This window comes from Danio rerio, chromosome 7, assembly GCF_052040795.2.
Source record: "Danio rerio strain M-AB ecotype USA chromosome 7, GRCz13ab, whole genome shotgun sequence".
Classification (NCBI taxonomy): domain Eukaryota; kingdom Metazoa; phylum Chordata; class Actinopteri; order Cypriniformes; family Danionidae; genus Danio; species Danio rerio.
The window spans coordinates 33,295,386-33,312,945 of NC_141027.1; the positions used below are offsets into that span (position 1 = coordinate 33,295,386).

A 17,560-nucleotide genomic window follows, 5' to 3' on the forward strand; every position below is an offset into this window, starting at 1 on the left:
TATAGGCTGTCCTACCTGCCTGTCAAAGTATGTAATTGCATACCTTTACGCACCCTGTTTGGGCAGAAAGGATTACTTCAAAGGAACGTTTATGTTGTCTAGTGCTTGCTCATGTGTTCAGGAGGATTGGTTTTGGGTGAGACTTGCAGGATTGGATGTTATCAAGCCAACAATGTTATTAGGCTTTCAGTGTTATCAGCCCAACTTTAGCATTTTCCAAAACCTCCTACAGCACCTTTAACTACAGTATGTAATCAAGCATACTCACCACAAAGCTGTTGTCTTTAGGGTTGGACGAAAGGGTCATTCCAAGTCTCATCCTTTCCTTTCGTTCAGATACATTTGTCAACGATATCTTTCCTTAAGAAACAAATTCAAAATATGTTGCCAATGTGGAAACAAAATAAAAGGCTGTGCTATAAAATCTGACCACACTCCATATGTAGCATATGTACTTTAAACAGGGACTTCCTCTAACTGTAAACATATTTGGTAATCCAGTCTAGACATTCCTGACTTTATCTGCAGGGTGCATCTGTTTCGTGTGCGTACTCGTGACTGTATCGGCACACTTAACATTATATAGAACACACATGCTCTGCATAAATGTTGCGTTCTGTAGCGAAGAACCCAGATGTGTACATGTAAACTCAATTAAACATCAGGAGTGCATCTGAATGAATCAATGTGTTGCTTTTCACAAGGCATGCCTGGTAACACTTTAGCCAAACCACAACTCCAACCCTTATTATGAAAGCTTTGTGAAGTAATTATGTGGTGCTAGTAAATCAATACAGTTCCTTTTAAAGTGCATTCACAAAAAATATTTATGCTAATTATTTATCTGGAGTTTTAATCCACAGTCACCCAGAGTTAATCTCAGGAATCAAATTATAGTTAAGGAAATTTTCAGTTAACCAATGAAGATTTAAACTGATAATAAACTGATAATAAAACAGATACAGAAAATGTGCTTCATTAAGATTCAGTTGTTTTCATACAGATTAAAACTTGCTTAAACTAATGAAGTAATGTATTAAAGCACTAAAAATAAAAATACAGATTTCATGCAAGACTCCTAATTTATTACATCCAATTGCATTTTATAATTGACTAGTATGGGGCGACACAGTGGCTCAGTGGTTAGAACTGTTGCCTCACAGCAAGAAGGTTGCTGGTTCGAGTCCCAGCTGGGTCACTTGGCATTTCTGGGTGGAGTGTGTGTGTTCTCTCTGTGTTCGTGTGGGTTTCCTCTGGGTGCTCCGCTTTCCCCACAGTACAAAGTCATGAGGTTTAGGTGAATTGAATAAAATAAATTGGCTGTAGTGTGTCTGTGTGTGTGTGAATGAGAGTGTATAGATGTTTCCCAGTTCTAGGTTGCAGCTAGAAGGGCATCAACTGTGTAAAACATACACTGATAAGTTAGCAGTTCATTCCGTGTGGCGACTCCTGATAAATAAAGGAACAAAGTCGAAAGAAAATAAATAAATTGACTTGTATTTTCTAAAGAAAATGATTGTATCTGCAATTGATATTAAAATTATCCAGTGTTTGTTCGTGTTTAGCAAAATTCCAGCTTCTAAGCTTAAGCTAAGCTTCCAGCTTATTTTGATGGCAAGAAAGTTTTTACAATGTATTTTTGACAAAAAACTCAAACTATTTGGTTTATCAGTATTAAAATTCTGTACAAAAAATAGAAGTGAATAGAAAAAACCCTCATAGAATTAAACCAGACACAATGTACTAGAACATGTTTTATAGTTGAAAAGTGCTTTAGAACTAAATCAAAAATTCAAAAATAAATCAAATAAAAATGAACTTTTGTTAAGTTTATGTATTAATTGTGATGTAAATACGTGTCTAAAATGTATAATAAGCATAAATATTTACACTACGGCCAATTTATCTTACCCAATTCACCCATACCGCATGTCTGTGGACTTGTGGGGAAACCGGAGGACACAGAGAAAACCCACGCGAACATGGGAAGAACATTTAAACTCCATACAGAGATCCAAACTGGCCCAGCCGGGGCTCGAACCAGCGACATTCTTGCTATGAGGCGACAGCGCTACCCACTGTGCCACCATGTTGCCCCCCAAATTTTAAGAAAAACATTAAATACAAATTTTAAAAAGAGGAAAGGTCAAGAAAAAAATGTACAAAAGCACACACATCACTTTAACTGGGTGCTCAGCCAAACCGCAAAAAGTGCAGAATATATATTCAAAAACGTTTCGAGCACATGGCTCTTCATCAGACAGCAAAGCAAAAAAATATATATTTTTATTATTACTTTGCTTGAATTTAATTGTATATCTTTTAATTTCTATATATGTTTGATATTTTTTTTTAAATAAATATGCTAGTTTAATAAATCTGTTTTGTTTAAATGCACCAATATACATTGCCCATAATTACTAAGAAATTGATAAAAATATTCATTTTCAAAATGGGATGGGATGCTGAGCACTATATATATATATATATATATATATATATATATATATATATATATATATATATATATATTGAGGAACACATTAAATAATATTTGTTGGATTGTATGCAATAAAATAAAAGTCAAAGTAATTTACTACATTTTTTCATTTGTGTTTTCCATACTGACTCATTTTTTTCTGATTTGGGGTTGTACTTAAAAAAAAAAAACTGTACCAAGATTGAGTTTGGAGCAGCTGGGTCCTCCAGATCTTCTGCTTAAGGGACATTTGTACACGTCTCCTGTCTGATGCTGTCCATTTGTTTCCAGTGGGGCTCCTACCAGTAACCTAAAATCCACAATCCAAACATTTAAATATTACCTTTGACACAGTACAACATTCATCCAGCAGAAACGTCAGGAAAGAAAACACACATAATCACAAAGCAGGTGTGTGATCCACTTCCCTGTAAATAAAACTGTTGATTTAAGCTCCCTCTGAAAACAGGGTCGTTTAAAGGAGCTCTGAGGAAGTGAATCAATGGGAGATATGGCAGGTGAGTGGAATCTTCTGGCAAAGGAATGTTTAAACAGGTTTAAGCTGAATGTTGAAGTCTGAGGTAATGTATCGACTGAAGCGCGCCGGGCGGTTAGGTATGTGGGACTTAGGTTTGTGTGCGTGATGAAATATGTATCCTACGACCCCGACTGACTAAACACATTGCTCCATTAACGCTGGCATGCTTCACACCTAAAAATGCTCCTGCAGAGAGCAATCAGGGACACACACATCATTTGGGTACAGTAGCAGTAGCACTGGATGGAGCAATATGTGCTTCTCGTGGATCTCAAAAGCATGTGGCTTTTAAAAGCAAAGCCCGTCACTTTCACTAAGTAGCCATAGAGGACTCATTTTACTAGTCACAGATCACCGGGGAGCTAGGCATGCTTAAAGGGATAGTTCACACATACAGTTTATTTTAATTTCTATTTATTTTTCCTCCAAAGTGAATAAGATAAAGATAAATTTGTGTAAATAGCCAGTTTATGACAAGTGAAGGGTGAGAAAAAGATGCCCGAATGTTTAGTTTTGGGTGAACAAAGCCATCAAACGTGGCAACATGTGCACTTTCTAGTGTTTATGCAAGAGAAGAATTCTTTCACACTGATAGTGGTCTCAAGGGAGAGAGAAAGCCTGCTTGCCTTCACATTTACATGCTTGCGCCAGGTCAAGATGGGCTCTTAAATGTTATTCAGAAGCTCGTAATTAGTTTATGGTGAGATGGTTCCTCTAAAAAAGTCTGTCAGATGCAATAAAGTGTCTTTGCAATGGGGTCAGAGAGTGTAAGTAATAACTACACTAATCGTGGGAAACTAAAAAAGCGGGTAATTTTACGATATGTGGGTTATTTGTCTGCCTTTTTAGTTTGAGTTTTAGTTCATTCATTCATTTTCTTTACAGCTTAGATCCTTTATAAGTCTGGAGTTGCCACAGTGGAATTAACCGCCAACTTATCCAGCATATGTTTTACACAGCGGATGCCCTTCCAGCTGCAACCCATCACTGGGAAACATCCATACACACTGATTCACACATACACACTACGGACTATTTAGCCTACCCAATTCACCTGTACCGCATGTCTTTAGACTGTGGGGGAAAACCGGAGCAACCGGAGAAAACCCACGCAAACACAGAGAGAACATGCAAACTCCACACAGAAACGCTAACTGACCTCAATGCAAACTGAGGCTCGAACCAGTGACCTTCTTGCTGTGAGGCGAACGTGCTACCAACTGCGCCTCCGTGCAGCCTTTGAGTTTTAGTTTAAGTTTTTCAAGGAGGGATGTCAGTTCTTATGGCTTATGTAGAGGTTAAATTACAAATTAAATAGCAAATAAATAAATAAATAAATAAATGAAACTAAACCAATAAAATGTATTGTTTTTGTTCGACCACCCAGTACCAAGAACCTAATTCAACAAACCGTTTAATGGAAACTCAGTTAAATTTTATGAAATGATTCAACTTCAGATTCAACTTCAGTTCCAGTCCACTTAAAAGATCACTGGTTAAAACAAACAAGTCATTTGGGAATCGCTTGTCATCACTACAGTCAGAAACAGAAACAATGGCGGGCCGGAGACTTACATTTTTGCAATGATTCTTGTTATTTCGAACTCATCGAAGAAAATAAGTGGATTTTTATTATGGTAAGTGTAGATTATGTGCAAGTAAAACTCTTGACAACTGCATGAAACACGACATCGAAAACAAACAAACAAACAAACCTGAATGCAAAGCACTACACCTGCACCCTGCACCTGCACTTGTTATTAAACATTTTAAAACCTGTTTTTGCCTCAATATAAATGATTTTATGTTAGTACACTCAGGCTTTATTGCAGTCCTTATCTCAAAGGACAGTGAATTTACTCAACTAATAACACAAAAACGTACAAAAGTAGCAAACACTTTACATGTTGTCATTAATATGTATATACAGCATGTAAAGCTCTGGGTTCAGAAGAGTTCTCAAAATATAATTTTATCCTACATTTTTAAAGAAAAATGAAGGTGTAGGTCATATAGGTGGTTATTAAATGCAGAGTTTCTTTATAAAAAATGTGAAAAAACACTTGCAAGTTCTGAAAAAGATCAAACCTCAGCCATAGGGAAAAGTAACCCAAAAATAACTTTATTATAAAAGTAATATAATGCATTACGTTCCATAAAAAGTAATTAAGTAATGCAATTAGTTACTTTTTGAGGGAACTTTTAAAAGTAACAAGTTACATGCAACCAAAACAGCGAGCTATGGTTTGTACAGATCATGAATCAGTTGTGAAACACTTAAAGTTCCTTCCTCTAAAAATGTGACCAAATAGGTTGTTTGTCCTATGCTTATCATGACCTATAGACTTTTGTTTTAGGGTTAAACAACAACCACAACAATATAGAAAAAACATATCCCATCCTCTTTTAAGTGGTCACCATTCATTCATGCACAGCTCAATTAGGCTTATTTTTAAAAGTGTGAAGGAGAAGTTCTGTGGTATTCTGTGCATGCCTTAAACAGCTCAGTCTCACAGACTGTCATCATGAAATAACGTATCATTGAAAATGCAGGTTTATTTTAATGCAATGTGTAGACTTTTTAGACTGTTCCTTACCTACTATTCTCCTGTTTATAATTCACAAAACTTAAACTTGTGCATTTGGAAAGGGCTTTGGAACATTATTTAATCTAGTCAAGGTAGACATTTTAACAATGATTGTGTACTGGTTGATGAGGCTAATAAAAACCCTCCATAACATTTAAAAAACTTGTTTTACAGTTTCATCAAAACTGCATAGTTTCACAGACACAGAAATATATACAGAAAGTTGGTGACCAAAAATAAACAGCTGTATTTATGTTACAATTGGCGTCCTTCAAATGGGGCTCATCATATATGAGGATCCTTGGAGTTAGAAAATTCCTTTTAATTCTGTGTTATACATAAAAGAAGCCAAAGACAAAATTACTATAGCACACGCCAATGATCACCACATCTAATGCTGATTCTGGTAGGTGGTAAAGGTTAATGCACTACACAGAAGCAATACCCACTCAGGGACAGTGCGATTCAGGCAGTGATATCTGACACTTGTTTACTGCAGATCCAGACCTCCATGAGTGTTCTGCCATAGGCCAGGGGTCAACATCACGGGCCCCTCGAGAAAATATTTCTCTGTTTGGCGAGCTTCACTAGTGAAGCATTCCAACTAAATCTGGATCCAGCTTCCCAAACAAATGGATTTCACCCTTTACAGTTAAAATACAATTATAAAAGACCCACAGGCTATTTACAATAGAATCAGGGAATGAATCTGAACAAGAATCATGACACAGGTCATGCTGTTCTTCCTCACTTAGGCAAAGAAGTCAGTCAATACAATCAAATAAACAATATGAACTCACATTGGCAGTTTATCACTGTAAACATTACATTTATGTGATTGATGAAATTTGAGAGTTCATAAAATTGGGTAAACAAACCCTCTAAGTCTGACGCTGCTTTGAAATGAGCATGAAATACGGAAATAAGCTTACATTTTAAAAAGCCAACAGAAGTCTCCAGTTAGAAGTTCAACTAAACATTTTCAAATGTCTCTGGAAATAATTTTTCACAGAAAGAGCTCAGACTGTGTGCATATTTCCACTGCTATTAATATTAGTGGTGTTATAGCTGCCTTTGGCGCTAAACTTTACACTTGAGTTCAGCTAAGGACACACTTACCTAAATAAAAAAATAAAAGTAGAGGGAAAGAGAAATAGAGAGATGAGTATGAGAAAGACCATTGTTGCAATGATTTAACGGTCTAGTCAAACTTCCAGGGTAGTGACACTGTGAGCTGTTAAAACAATCAGGCTCAGACTCATTAAGATCTTACGTTTTTTTTTCCTCTGCGGCAGGGCTACAAAAGACTAATAGCACTGAATGAAACAGCCTTCCTAGTACACTAGCCTCACATATTCAATGTCCCACAAAACGCTGCACCAGCAGCCTAAGTCTTTTGGAAAAATCTGAGAGGAAAGGCTTTGCCATTAAAGGCCAAATGTTTTTCACATTTGGAGAGTGAGAAAAGGCTTTGCTCACAGTACCATGGTGCTGAGCTCTATGATGTGCCAGTGAGTCCACTAATATGCCATTTCATTACTTTCCTATAAAGTAGGATGAGATGAAAAAAGAACAGATGCACCACAAATGCAAGTAAATCACAGCCTTTGTGTTACTGATTTAAAAGGACATGTCAAACATCATAAAGCAGCAGACAGAGTGATATTACAATGAAACCAAACACTCATTTTATTAGTTCCACCTGTTTAACTGCTTGTTAACGCAAATATTTAACCAGCCAATTACATGACAGCTCAGTGTATTAAATATGTAGACATCATAAAGATCTGCTGAAGGTTAAATTGAGCAGCAGAATGAGAAAGAAAGGTGATTTGAGTGAATGGATTTTGATGGCAGACAGGCTGGTTTGAGAATTTCAGAAATAGATGATCTAGATCTATTACACGAAATGGCTAAGAACATGAAAATGAAATTATTCACAGGGGCTCACCAAATTGGACAAAAGAAGATTGGGAAAAGCTTGTGTGGTCTGATGAGTCTCAATTTTTGCAGCAACATTTAGATATATAAGGTCTGTATATAAGTATAATAAGACTGAATGGATCCATTGTGATATTTCAGTTTGGCCCAGTAGTTACAGGCCCGTAGCCAGTGGGGGTTCAGGTGGTTTTAGAATTAATCCCATACATGAACTCATTTGTCCAATTTTGACTGCTACGCCATCATAAATAGTGAAATTAACCCATCAAAAAAGCCTTTAGAGCCAAGTGGAATCCTCTGTTGTCTGTTGTGCTAATCAGTTTTGTTCAATGAGTCAAACATCCAGTGTTGCACGAAAACAAACAATCTGACGTAAGGTCATCTAAATAGAAAAAAAAATTTATAAAGAACTTTTATTCTATGTCTTGGACCTTATTCTTGAAATAATAAATGACTAATAAAAGGTGTAAAGCATCAAAAGTGGCTCATATTAAAGTTAATTGTAACACTAATTACAATTAATTGTAACACTATTGTTGTTATTAATGAATTTTCATTTGAACGATTTTACAAGAGAGGCTAGAAAAATTGTGAAGCTCTACAGTGTTATTATTATGATTATTTATAATATTATTATTATTATTATGTGTGAATTTTTATCATTCAAATGGCCAAATTCTGAGAAAGGTTGAATGTGCTTTGGGCCAGTTTATTTTTTTAATATAAATGACAATAGGCCAAAGACTTTAACCTATTCTAATTATTTTCTAATGATAAATGATATTTGATGATAAATAACATTATATAATAATGATAAATTTGTATTTTAAAATTTTTAGCTGATGATCTATCGAAAGCTTGTTTGGCATGCTGTCCTGGGGGAAAGCCCTGAGAGAGGGGAGCTTAAGCTCAGGTGGATCTCAAAAACTCGGCTACAGTAGCTAATGGAACACTTGAGAAAGAAGGGAGCTTGACAAGTGCCTGATTTGCTAAATCTGTTATGCATTATGTAAATCTTTGGATGGTGGGAGGAAACCGGAGAACCCGGGGGAAACCCACAGGGAAACGGGGAGAAAATACAAACTCCTCACAAAAACACCCACCGGCCTGGTGAGGACCAGGGCCGACAGTGTTCTTGCTGTGGGGCTACCAATGCCAAACACTGGGCCGCCGTGCCGCCTGATCTATGGTAAAGGAGGAGAATGGGGAGGAAAAGGGGTTTCTTCCAGACAAATGAAAAGATAAACGTGGACTGAAGACTGTGGTTATTTATAGTAACTTTGAAGTCATATGATTGGAAGATCATGATTAGCTAATGCGAGACCGGCTGTGGTAAATCATAAGCACGTGATCCTCTCAAAATTAGTTTATAAATAAACTTCACTTATTGTTAATCTTTAGGAAATTTTTGGTACATCAAAAGTGTGGTTATGATGACCATCTGTCAAGCTAATGCAGACTAAAATGTCACTAAAATGCTGTATTTAAATCTCGTAATTACAGCAAAAAGATCCACTTTTTGAGAAAAGAGAACCATTCCTTTCACCAGGCTGGCTATGGGTCTGAGTGGTGAAATGGTGCATATTTCTAGACAAACTCCATCTTTGGATGGCTACTGAAGGATTATTTTGCTCTAATGAGAAAGAGTGATTTTTCCCTAAATTCATATGAAGGAAGCAAAACAGCAAAACAAGTAACACAGCTGACATGAACAGCGGAGGTGACAAATTGTAATTATAATTTAAACCAGGATTACCTAAGAAGTAAGCAAAAATAATAACGTAAAAAACCTGCATGTACACTTGTCTCGGTTATAGTCAAAGATTACTTCTTATGTGAATTTGATATTTTAAATTTGAATACATTTTTATTTTATGTTACAGTTATCTACTATATTGTATTTGTACATGTTTTACAAACAAATAAATGTAAAAGTAGAGTTTTTATTTTTAAAATACAAGTAAAAAGTACTTTGTTCTATTTGTTAACAAATAATACAATAAAGAGATGGTTGAAAAGTGACATTCAATTAATAAAGTTAATTATTTAATTTTACTTGCTGGTAAGTGTAATGTTTATGAAGAAATTGCCCATGACAGACTGCTCTCTGACTCATACTCATTACATCACTATCTGAATTTGCACACTCAGTTTTGTTCCCTCTTTCCTGTTATAGTCCACTCAACTGCCATATGCAACATAGGGATTAGAAAATAAGTAAATAAAGTAAGTGAGCATTTTCAGAGACAGCTAATGTGTTCATATACTAATATGACAAAAGAGGGACTAACCTGGTACTAGCAAGGTATACCAAAGCAACACACCCTGCTTTCTTAATATACCCATAAATATACTAATTGCCTTGTTAGTTTAATCTAACCTGTACTGTTTTGTGAACCAAGACATTCATGTCAGATGAACTTTCCTCCACCAGTGTGAAAGAAGTTTTTGTTTGCCGAATTTCAGCTGAGTTTTTGTCTAGAGATGACGAACGCCTCAGCGCTCCTGCTGCTTCTGGAATTCAGAGGTCACAGGACAGACCAAAGTCAAAACTCAGCAAGGAATTCAAACTGCAACCTCTCAAAAATAAACAGGCTGTGTGTGCGTGCGTGTGTCCACGAGTCTGTATGTCCATCCCGAGGGAACTATCAGACAAATTCTGTGGATGTGTAACTGTCAGTGACCACCCATGATTAAAAACTCCATTGGTACACTGAGAGACACCAGGAAAAGAATCCAAGCGTCATGAACACGTCACTCTGAGAAATCTCCCCCTATATGCTAAAATAAGAAAACCACAACTAAAAATTTATTACAAATGTCTATTAAAAATCCATGTGTGGTACATCTATATATTTCAAAAGGTCATAATTATATGTTTTCAACAGTATTCATGATTGCTGAAAATGCATAAACTCCATCACCGACAACCAAATCATAACAGTCACGCAAGAAATAACCAAACTCAGCTGATGTTTTCCCTAATGCACCGCCATACAAATATGCCTTCTCTTCATCTTTGAGCTCTGATCCTGTTTCTATCATAACAAAATCCAGACTACTACAGCAGAAATTGAGACATGATGAGAAAAAAACACTTGAAATTTGTTCTATTTGAGATTACTAACAGCTGAAAATGATGTTGCAGATGTTTTGCAGCTTTTCAGTGCTGTCTGAATCTAACTTATATTTGATACAAACATACAAACTGCCTTGCGAATTTATTACCGGTACATGGCTAATTATATATTAGACCAATATATTCAGAAACACATCTTAGTTGCAACATAAACATTCAAGGTGCATTAGGTAATATGTTAAAATCCTAGCATAAAGTTTTTAAAAACACAGTCCAACCTCTGCAATCTAAAGCTAAGCCTTCTGATATCATGATATCATTACGCACACATTAAAGAAGACAGTAGACAATCTACTAGATCAGTGGTCCCCAACCATCGGTACCGATCCGCGGAATAATTGGTACCGGGCCAAATAAGAAATCATAAATTATTTCTGTAGAAAATATTCCCCCCACAACTTGGTGTCTTCTACTCACCCCTGCCATATCATGAAAATGGACTATGCCAAAATCCACCATGGAGCGGGAAGAACTATCACTAGAATATAGCTCGATGGTGGTTGTTGGTAGTTTAAAGTTATAAAACAGGTATTATAGAGTCCAAGTCAGCAGAGCATTTAAGGACTGTGCATATACAGTATGTGTGCGTGCATCGCTAAATAAGTACCCGAAATCATTGCAATATGTATCTATATGGAGTTTTACATAATCATACTCATTAGGGCTGTAACATGCCAATGCAAACATTTAATTTGGCTATACGGTTGTGTTATTGTTAATATGTTCGTCAGTTGAGATGTTTGGCACAGATGTTATGTATGCAACTAGGGCATGCGCACTGAGTTGTTCATGATTAACCTGGATGCACGAGCGCAGCAGCTGTGTTCACGCGTTCAGTTGTGTAGTTAGCAAGCAAAACTTGTGTTGCCAACTTAGCAACTTTGTCGCTATATTTAGTGACTTTTTAGACCCCCTTAGCGACAAACTCACTACACATCTATACTGATATACTCTATTCAAACAGCAATACATTTATTTCAATTAACATGCATATATAAAGCATAGTGCTAATATAAATACCTCTTTAGTAATCATATGCTGTTAAACAAACAGAAACAGCATACCGTGATGACGTCAGTAGTATGCAAATTGGAGTAATCTAGCGACATTTATTGACTTTTCGGGCAGAGCTTAGCACCTTTTCATTGAAAATAGTTGGCAGCACTGAACTTGTCAATGTGCAATATTTTATGCATGCAAGGATTGCTGATCTCACTCTCTCACGCTCTTTGTCCTAAAGCGACTATACTATATGCTTGGTGCTTGGCCGGTAGGGTGGAGGAATTACACTTACACAAGCCATACTTACATGCTATTTCAGACCCAGTATTCAAAGTAGCATGGTAAACATTATAGGGAGCGTGTCACAGGCTGTCATTGTTCAAAAATGAACCAATTTGAATATAAAAGCAACTTCACCCAACGACTATAGAATACACAAGACATGTCTCTAATATAGTTTTTAATGGGGAAAAGTGTAACGCTCAATATGACGAATGAAGCCCCACCTACAAGTACAGAAGCTAATCATCAATCGCTATAGACTGGCGTTTCTCCGGGGGACCAGATGTGTGCTTTTACAACAGTTTGGTGGTCAACAAACACACTGGAATCTCAACGAATACTTGCTTCACAGACATAAGAAATATATCCACATAAAGTTTGATATATGTGCTTTTAAATGTACCAAGTGCACTTGAAAACAAAAGGTGTAAAGCATCAAAAGTGGACCCTGTTAAAGTTAATTGGAACACTAATTTGGCTATTGTTGTTATTAATGAATTTATAACAACAATTGATAATCTGTATAAAACAAACACGAGGTACAGTTCATCCTGTCAAATGCACACACTGTTAACCCTTACTGTAGATTATGCAGTAAATAACTGTAAAATAGCCAGTGTTTTGCTGTATTAAAAGGAAACAGTATTTTACTGTAAAAGGAGCAGGATTTGTATGAAATTTTGTAGTGCAAAGAATAAATTACAGTAATTTACTTTATGTACCCATTACAGATAGTTACTGTGATAATAAATGGTAAATTACTGCTCAACCATTATTACCCCATGTACTGCTTTATGTTGCTATATATATATATATATATATATATATATATATATATATATATATATATATATATATATATATATATATATATATATATATATATATATATATATATATATATATATATATATATGTTCAGTTTTGGTATGTGTATGGTCAGTATTGAGGAGAAAGTGAGACAATGCATAGATGATAAGCTAAATTTCTCTGCAGCCATCTCTGTGTTTTCTTTGGTTCCTTTTATGTTTTTAACATTGAGTATCAGGAGTCAACCAATGTCAATGTCACAGAGCTAATTAAAAGGTAAAGATATCGACGAGATGCATTTAAAGGCAAAAATATTCACACAGAGCAACCAAATTATCACAATCATTTTTATAACTTTGTTTACTTTTCTATAATTAATTTAATGTGCCTAGTTTAGTCAATAGTTAAGCTTTTAAATTGCACTTTAAGCTGAATATTAGTATTTTGCTAATTAACTAGTAAAAATGTGTTATTTAAAAAATATGTTAAACAGCATGTACAAACATTTTCGCAGAGACTCAGTGAATTTGTTTGGAAAACTTCAAATGAAGTTAGTAAAAATGGCATTAACAGTATAGTATAAAGACTTTCCTAAATAAATGTATTAATCAGGTTATTTGTTTTTTATTATTATTATTACTACAGGTTTGGAACAACATGAGGATCAGAATATTTATTTATTTTTTATTTTTTTGCTTTGGATGACGTTTGTATATTGTTTGTATATTATTGTTTTTATTCAATGATATGTGCATGATTGTGATAAATGTAGGCAATTCCTTTGAAAATATGCTATGTACCAAGGATGTCAAACTCCTGGAGGGCCGCAGCCCAGCAGAATTTAGTTCCAGCCCTTCTTCAACACACTACCTTTAGATTTAGTTTGATCAGGTGTGTTTAATTAGTATAACTGCACTGCTACTCTGTAGATTGTGCAGTAAATAACTGCAAAATAGCCAGTGTTTTGCTGTAATAAAAGAAAACATTTATTATTTATTAACACATTATTTTACTGTGAAAGGAGTAGACTTTGTATGAAATTGTGTAGTGCAAAGAATTAATTCCAATAAATTCTCTGATGGTTTATGTTGCTATTTATAGAGACGTGCATTTTAAAGGCAGAAAATAATGATTTAGGCATCCCCATACACTCCCACAGGCTGTCTGTCTTATTCTAAACACAAAGGTGTTAGAAATAGTTTTCAGAAAATGCTGGCCCTTTAAGGGAGCCAGGTGTTTGATTTGTTTACTGCTGAGTGCGCTCTATTCTCTGTCCATCAATTCAGATGTAGAGTCTGATATGTTTTAGGCTTTAAATAAGAATCTATAATGAGTAAGTAAAATGTGTTCAAATGTTTTTGAGGGTTTCTAAAATAAGGCTGTGTTTTAAGTTATATTGTTGTTATCTTGAACTGTGTACTTGAAAGCTACATTGTTAGCTAGTTAGCCTCTCCTCATATAACTTCTTACATTACTTTTGTTTAAGTATTTATTGGATATTGCATACTGCCATAATGTACAGATGCTAACAGTTGTATGTTTCTTTCTGGCAACTAAGCCAAAATTAAATTCCTTCATCTCAGTAAGGTAACTTGTGCACATCGTCACAGGGAATCACAAAAACATGATACACATAGCCATCCACACACAAAAGCTCCACTGTCCGGTCCCAGGTTGTGAGTTTGTTGCTAAGTATTTTTCAGAGCAGTGTTTCCACCTATGAATTTATATTAGAAACATTAATAAAGTTTGTTGTCATGAGATAATTATAACAATAAAAGATTGGATCCTTTGGTTTTTCTGTGTTGCCAACTTTATTTTTTATAATTACTTTAAACTTTTTATTGAGATTTAACACAGTTTTTAATTATTTAAAACTTTAAAATAATTATGTTGTGTTTTTTGCTGTTCATTTGCTGATCTACCTTCCTGCAGATTTTAGTTGCTATTCATTTCAAACACACCTAAACCAATGAATTAGGACCTGAACACCAGGTGATAATTACAGGCAGGTGTGTTTGATATTGGTAGCAACTGAAATCTGCAGGAAGGTAGATATCCAGGAACAGGACTGAGCACCACTGCTGTATACCATGGGGGTCAAACTCCAAGTTCCTGGAGAACTGCAGCGCAGCAGAGTTTAGTACCCACCCTGCTTCAACATTACCTGTAGATTTCTAACAAGCCTTAATTAGTTTGATCAGGTGTGTTTAATTAGAGTTACAGCTTAAAGTCCCGGTCACACTGCACTTTTCTCCCTATAGACTTCCATTCATACACATGTGAGTACTGCAGACCTGGAATGATAGCTCATGCGACAAATTTCATAATTCGCAGCATTGGAAAGTTCAAGCTTGGAGAACGCTGACGTGCGAAATCACATCATGTGATTGCTTAATACCAATCAAAGATCAGAACATGACCTCTCTGGCTTGCTTTTTCAATCTCTAATTATTTTGTTTAATTCCACTACTCGCTTTGTTTAATTCCACTTCGCAGTGCCGTATGACAGAATTTTGCTTGCTCAAATGTTAGTGTGACTGCAGCCTTACTGTGCAGACCTGTAATATGCAAGACAATATTTATATCTGCTGATTTCTTAATTTTGTTATACTTTTTCTGTTATTTATTTGTTTCGTGCCAAAACAATAAAATAAATTTGTCTGAAAAATTTTATGCCTTCTATTTTTAAATAACAGCTAAGAATACTGATTAATTTTAGTAACACTACAATAACTATATATGACATACTATTAATGTGTATGCAGTACAATGCTGTGATTTGTAACACTACAATACAGTAATTAACTGTACATAGTTTCCAGTTAGTTACCACTGCTGCTCTATTACAGTAATTAACTGGCAACACTGTTGCCAGCTACTCCCTGTATCGGTTCAGTTACAGTAAATAACTGGCAACACTGTTGCCAGCCACTCACTGTAATGGTTCAGTTACAGTAAATAACTGGCAACACTGTTGCCAGCCACTCACTGTAATGGTTCAGTTACAGTAATTAACTGGCAACACTGTTGCCAGTTACTTACTGTAACCAAACTTTTACAGTGAGTGGCTGGCAACAGTGTTGCCAGTGTTCTACTGTAAAAAACCCCGGTAAGGTCTAACAGTGCATTACATGACAGTAATTACTCAAACATTCACAAACTTGTTAACAAAGAGTCGCTGTCATTTCTGGAGGACATTCGCCATCAATACCATGTTGTGGATTACTTCAGAAGATTACTTCATGTGTAACACTCCCGTACATAAGGTTTTGTGGTCTTTGTGAATGAGGTGTTGTGATCTTATTCCTTTCAAGTGTGCATGCCCATTAGCTTGGGCAACCTGAACATATGCCAATTTTAGAAACACAACTTATGAAACAGTGTTGATTAATTTTATTGTTGATTCCAAATATATAAGGTAGACATAAGTTTGGCTAGCAGTTTCGAAGAATTTGGTTTTTCCCCATTTAGACAGAATGCCCGAGCATACTGCCCGAGAGGTGTTTCAAAGACGACCGCCAAGTGAAATAAAGCAGGCCAGGCAGAATATTGCTATCTCCTTATGTTTTGTTATTAAACTAAATAAAAATCTACATTATTGATGCAGTAAAAGATGTTTCAAGAAAAGGAATGTTTCAGTGGCTTTAAAACATGTAAGTTAACCCATTCGTAAAACAACAAAATCTACATCAGCTTTGCATGACTAAAATAGTTTCAAAACAGAACTTTACCTATCTAATAGAAATACTGCAGCCTTGGTGTCATCCTTCCTCCAGCGTGCAAAAGCAACTTCAATATTGATTCAGGATTTTAAAGTTTTAGTTGAGCATATGTTTGTACTGGTCACTCTCTCTCGTGTGCAAGTAAACGCGTGTGCATGTGCAGATGGCAGATCTGCGTGAACAGCTGCAGATGTACAAATCTACATTTGTTGACAGACAGTTTGGGCTACTTATCAGAATTATGGTAATTGTCAGCCCGACAAATTTTAATAAGATGAACATTTTATTAATCTTATGCTTCACCAGCGTATAAAAACACATAAATGCATTTAGATCATTTACTTTAGTCATTACTATTGGTGGGTCGCGGCTGGAATGGCATTAAAGAATTGCTGGACAAGTTGGCGGTTCATTCCGCTGTGGTGACCCCAGATTAATAAAGGGACAAAGCAGAATAGAAAATTGATGAATTACTATTGGAATGTGAAGAGACTTTCAAACAGCACAACAAAAAATGTTTCTGAAGACAATCACCTACAGTACTGCACCTTTAAGCAGTACAATTATATCCAGAATTGAAAATAATTAGAAATGTTACTTCAACACTATATAACAGATTTTGAAGAATTGTATGAAAATGAGAACTGGAGTAATGTCTGCTGAAATGTCAGCTTTGCCTTTGCAGAAATAAAAACTTTTTTTAAACATATTCAAACCGAAAACAGAACCCAAGCTTGTATAAAATGTAATATAAAAAAATAAACAAGTGAATGAAAAACACAAAAATCTCACTCACAGACATATCATATCACATATCACAGACAAAAAACACACTCAGACATATCAATACAAAACAAACACACATAAATCATACTTCAAAGAGCTGTAAGAGGCCAAACACAGCAATCCTGTACACCAGAACAACAGATTCCTGGAATAGTTCAAATATTTATCACCCATGAAACTTTCCTATGCCCCAAATCACCCACACGCTCCCTATATGAGTTGTGCAATGAGCGCTCCGAGATAGATCTGTTTTTATCATCATCATATAGA

The 17,560-nt window shown here is 35.5% G+C and overlaps 1 protein-coding gene across 7 annotated transcripts in view; it reads right to left on the reverse strand.

Annotated features, from left to right (window-relative positions):
• Window positions 1-17,560, reverse strand: part of itga11a (integrin, alpha 11a) — a 156,950-nt gene that overhangs the window by 38,752 nt on the left and 100,638 nt on the right. For all 7 annotated transcript variants that reach the window (NM_001172627.2, XM_087259290.1, XM_087259288.1 and 4 more), the window contains 2 exons: window positions 2,677-2,789; window positions 269-360 (listed from right to left, as the gene is read on the reverse strand). In NM_001172627.2, coding sequence (NP_001166098.2) covers window positions 269-360; window positions 2,677-2,789 — 205 coding nt within the window. The remainder of the gene's footprint in view (window positions 1-268; window positions 361-2,676; window positions 2,790-17,560) is intronic.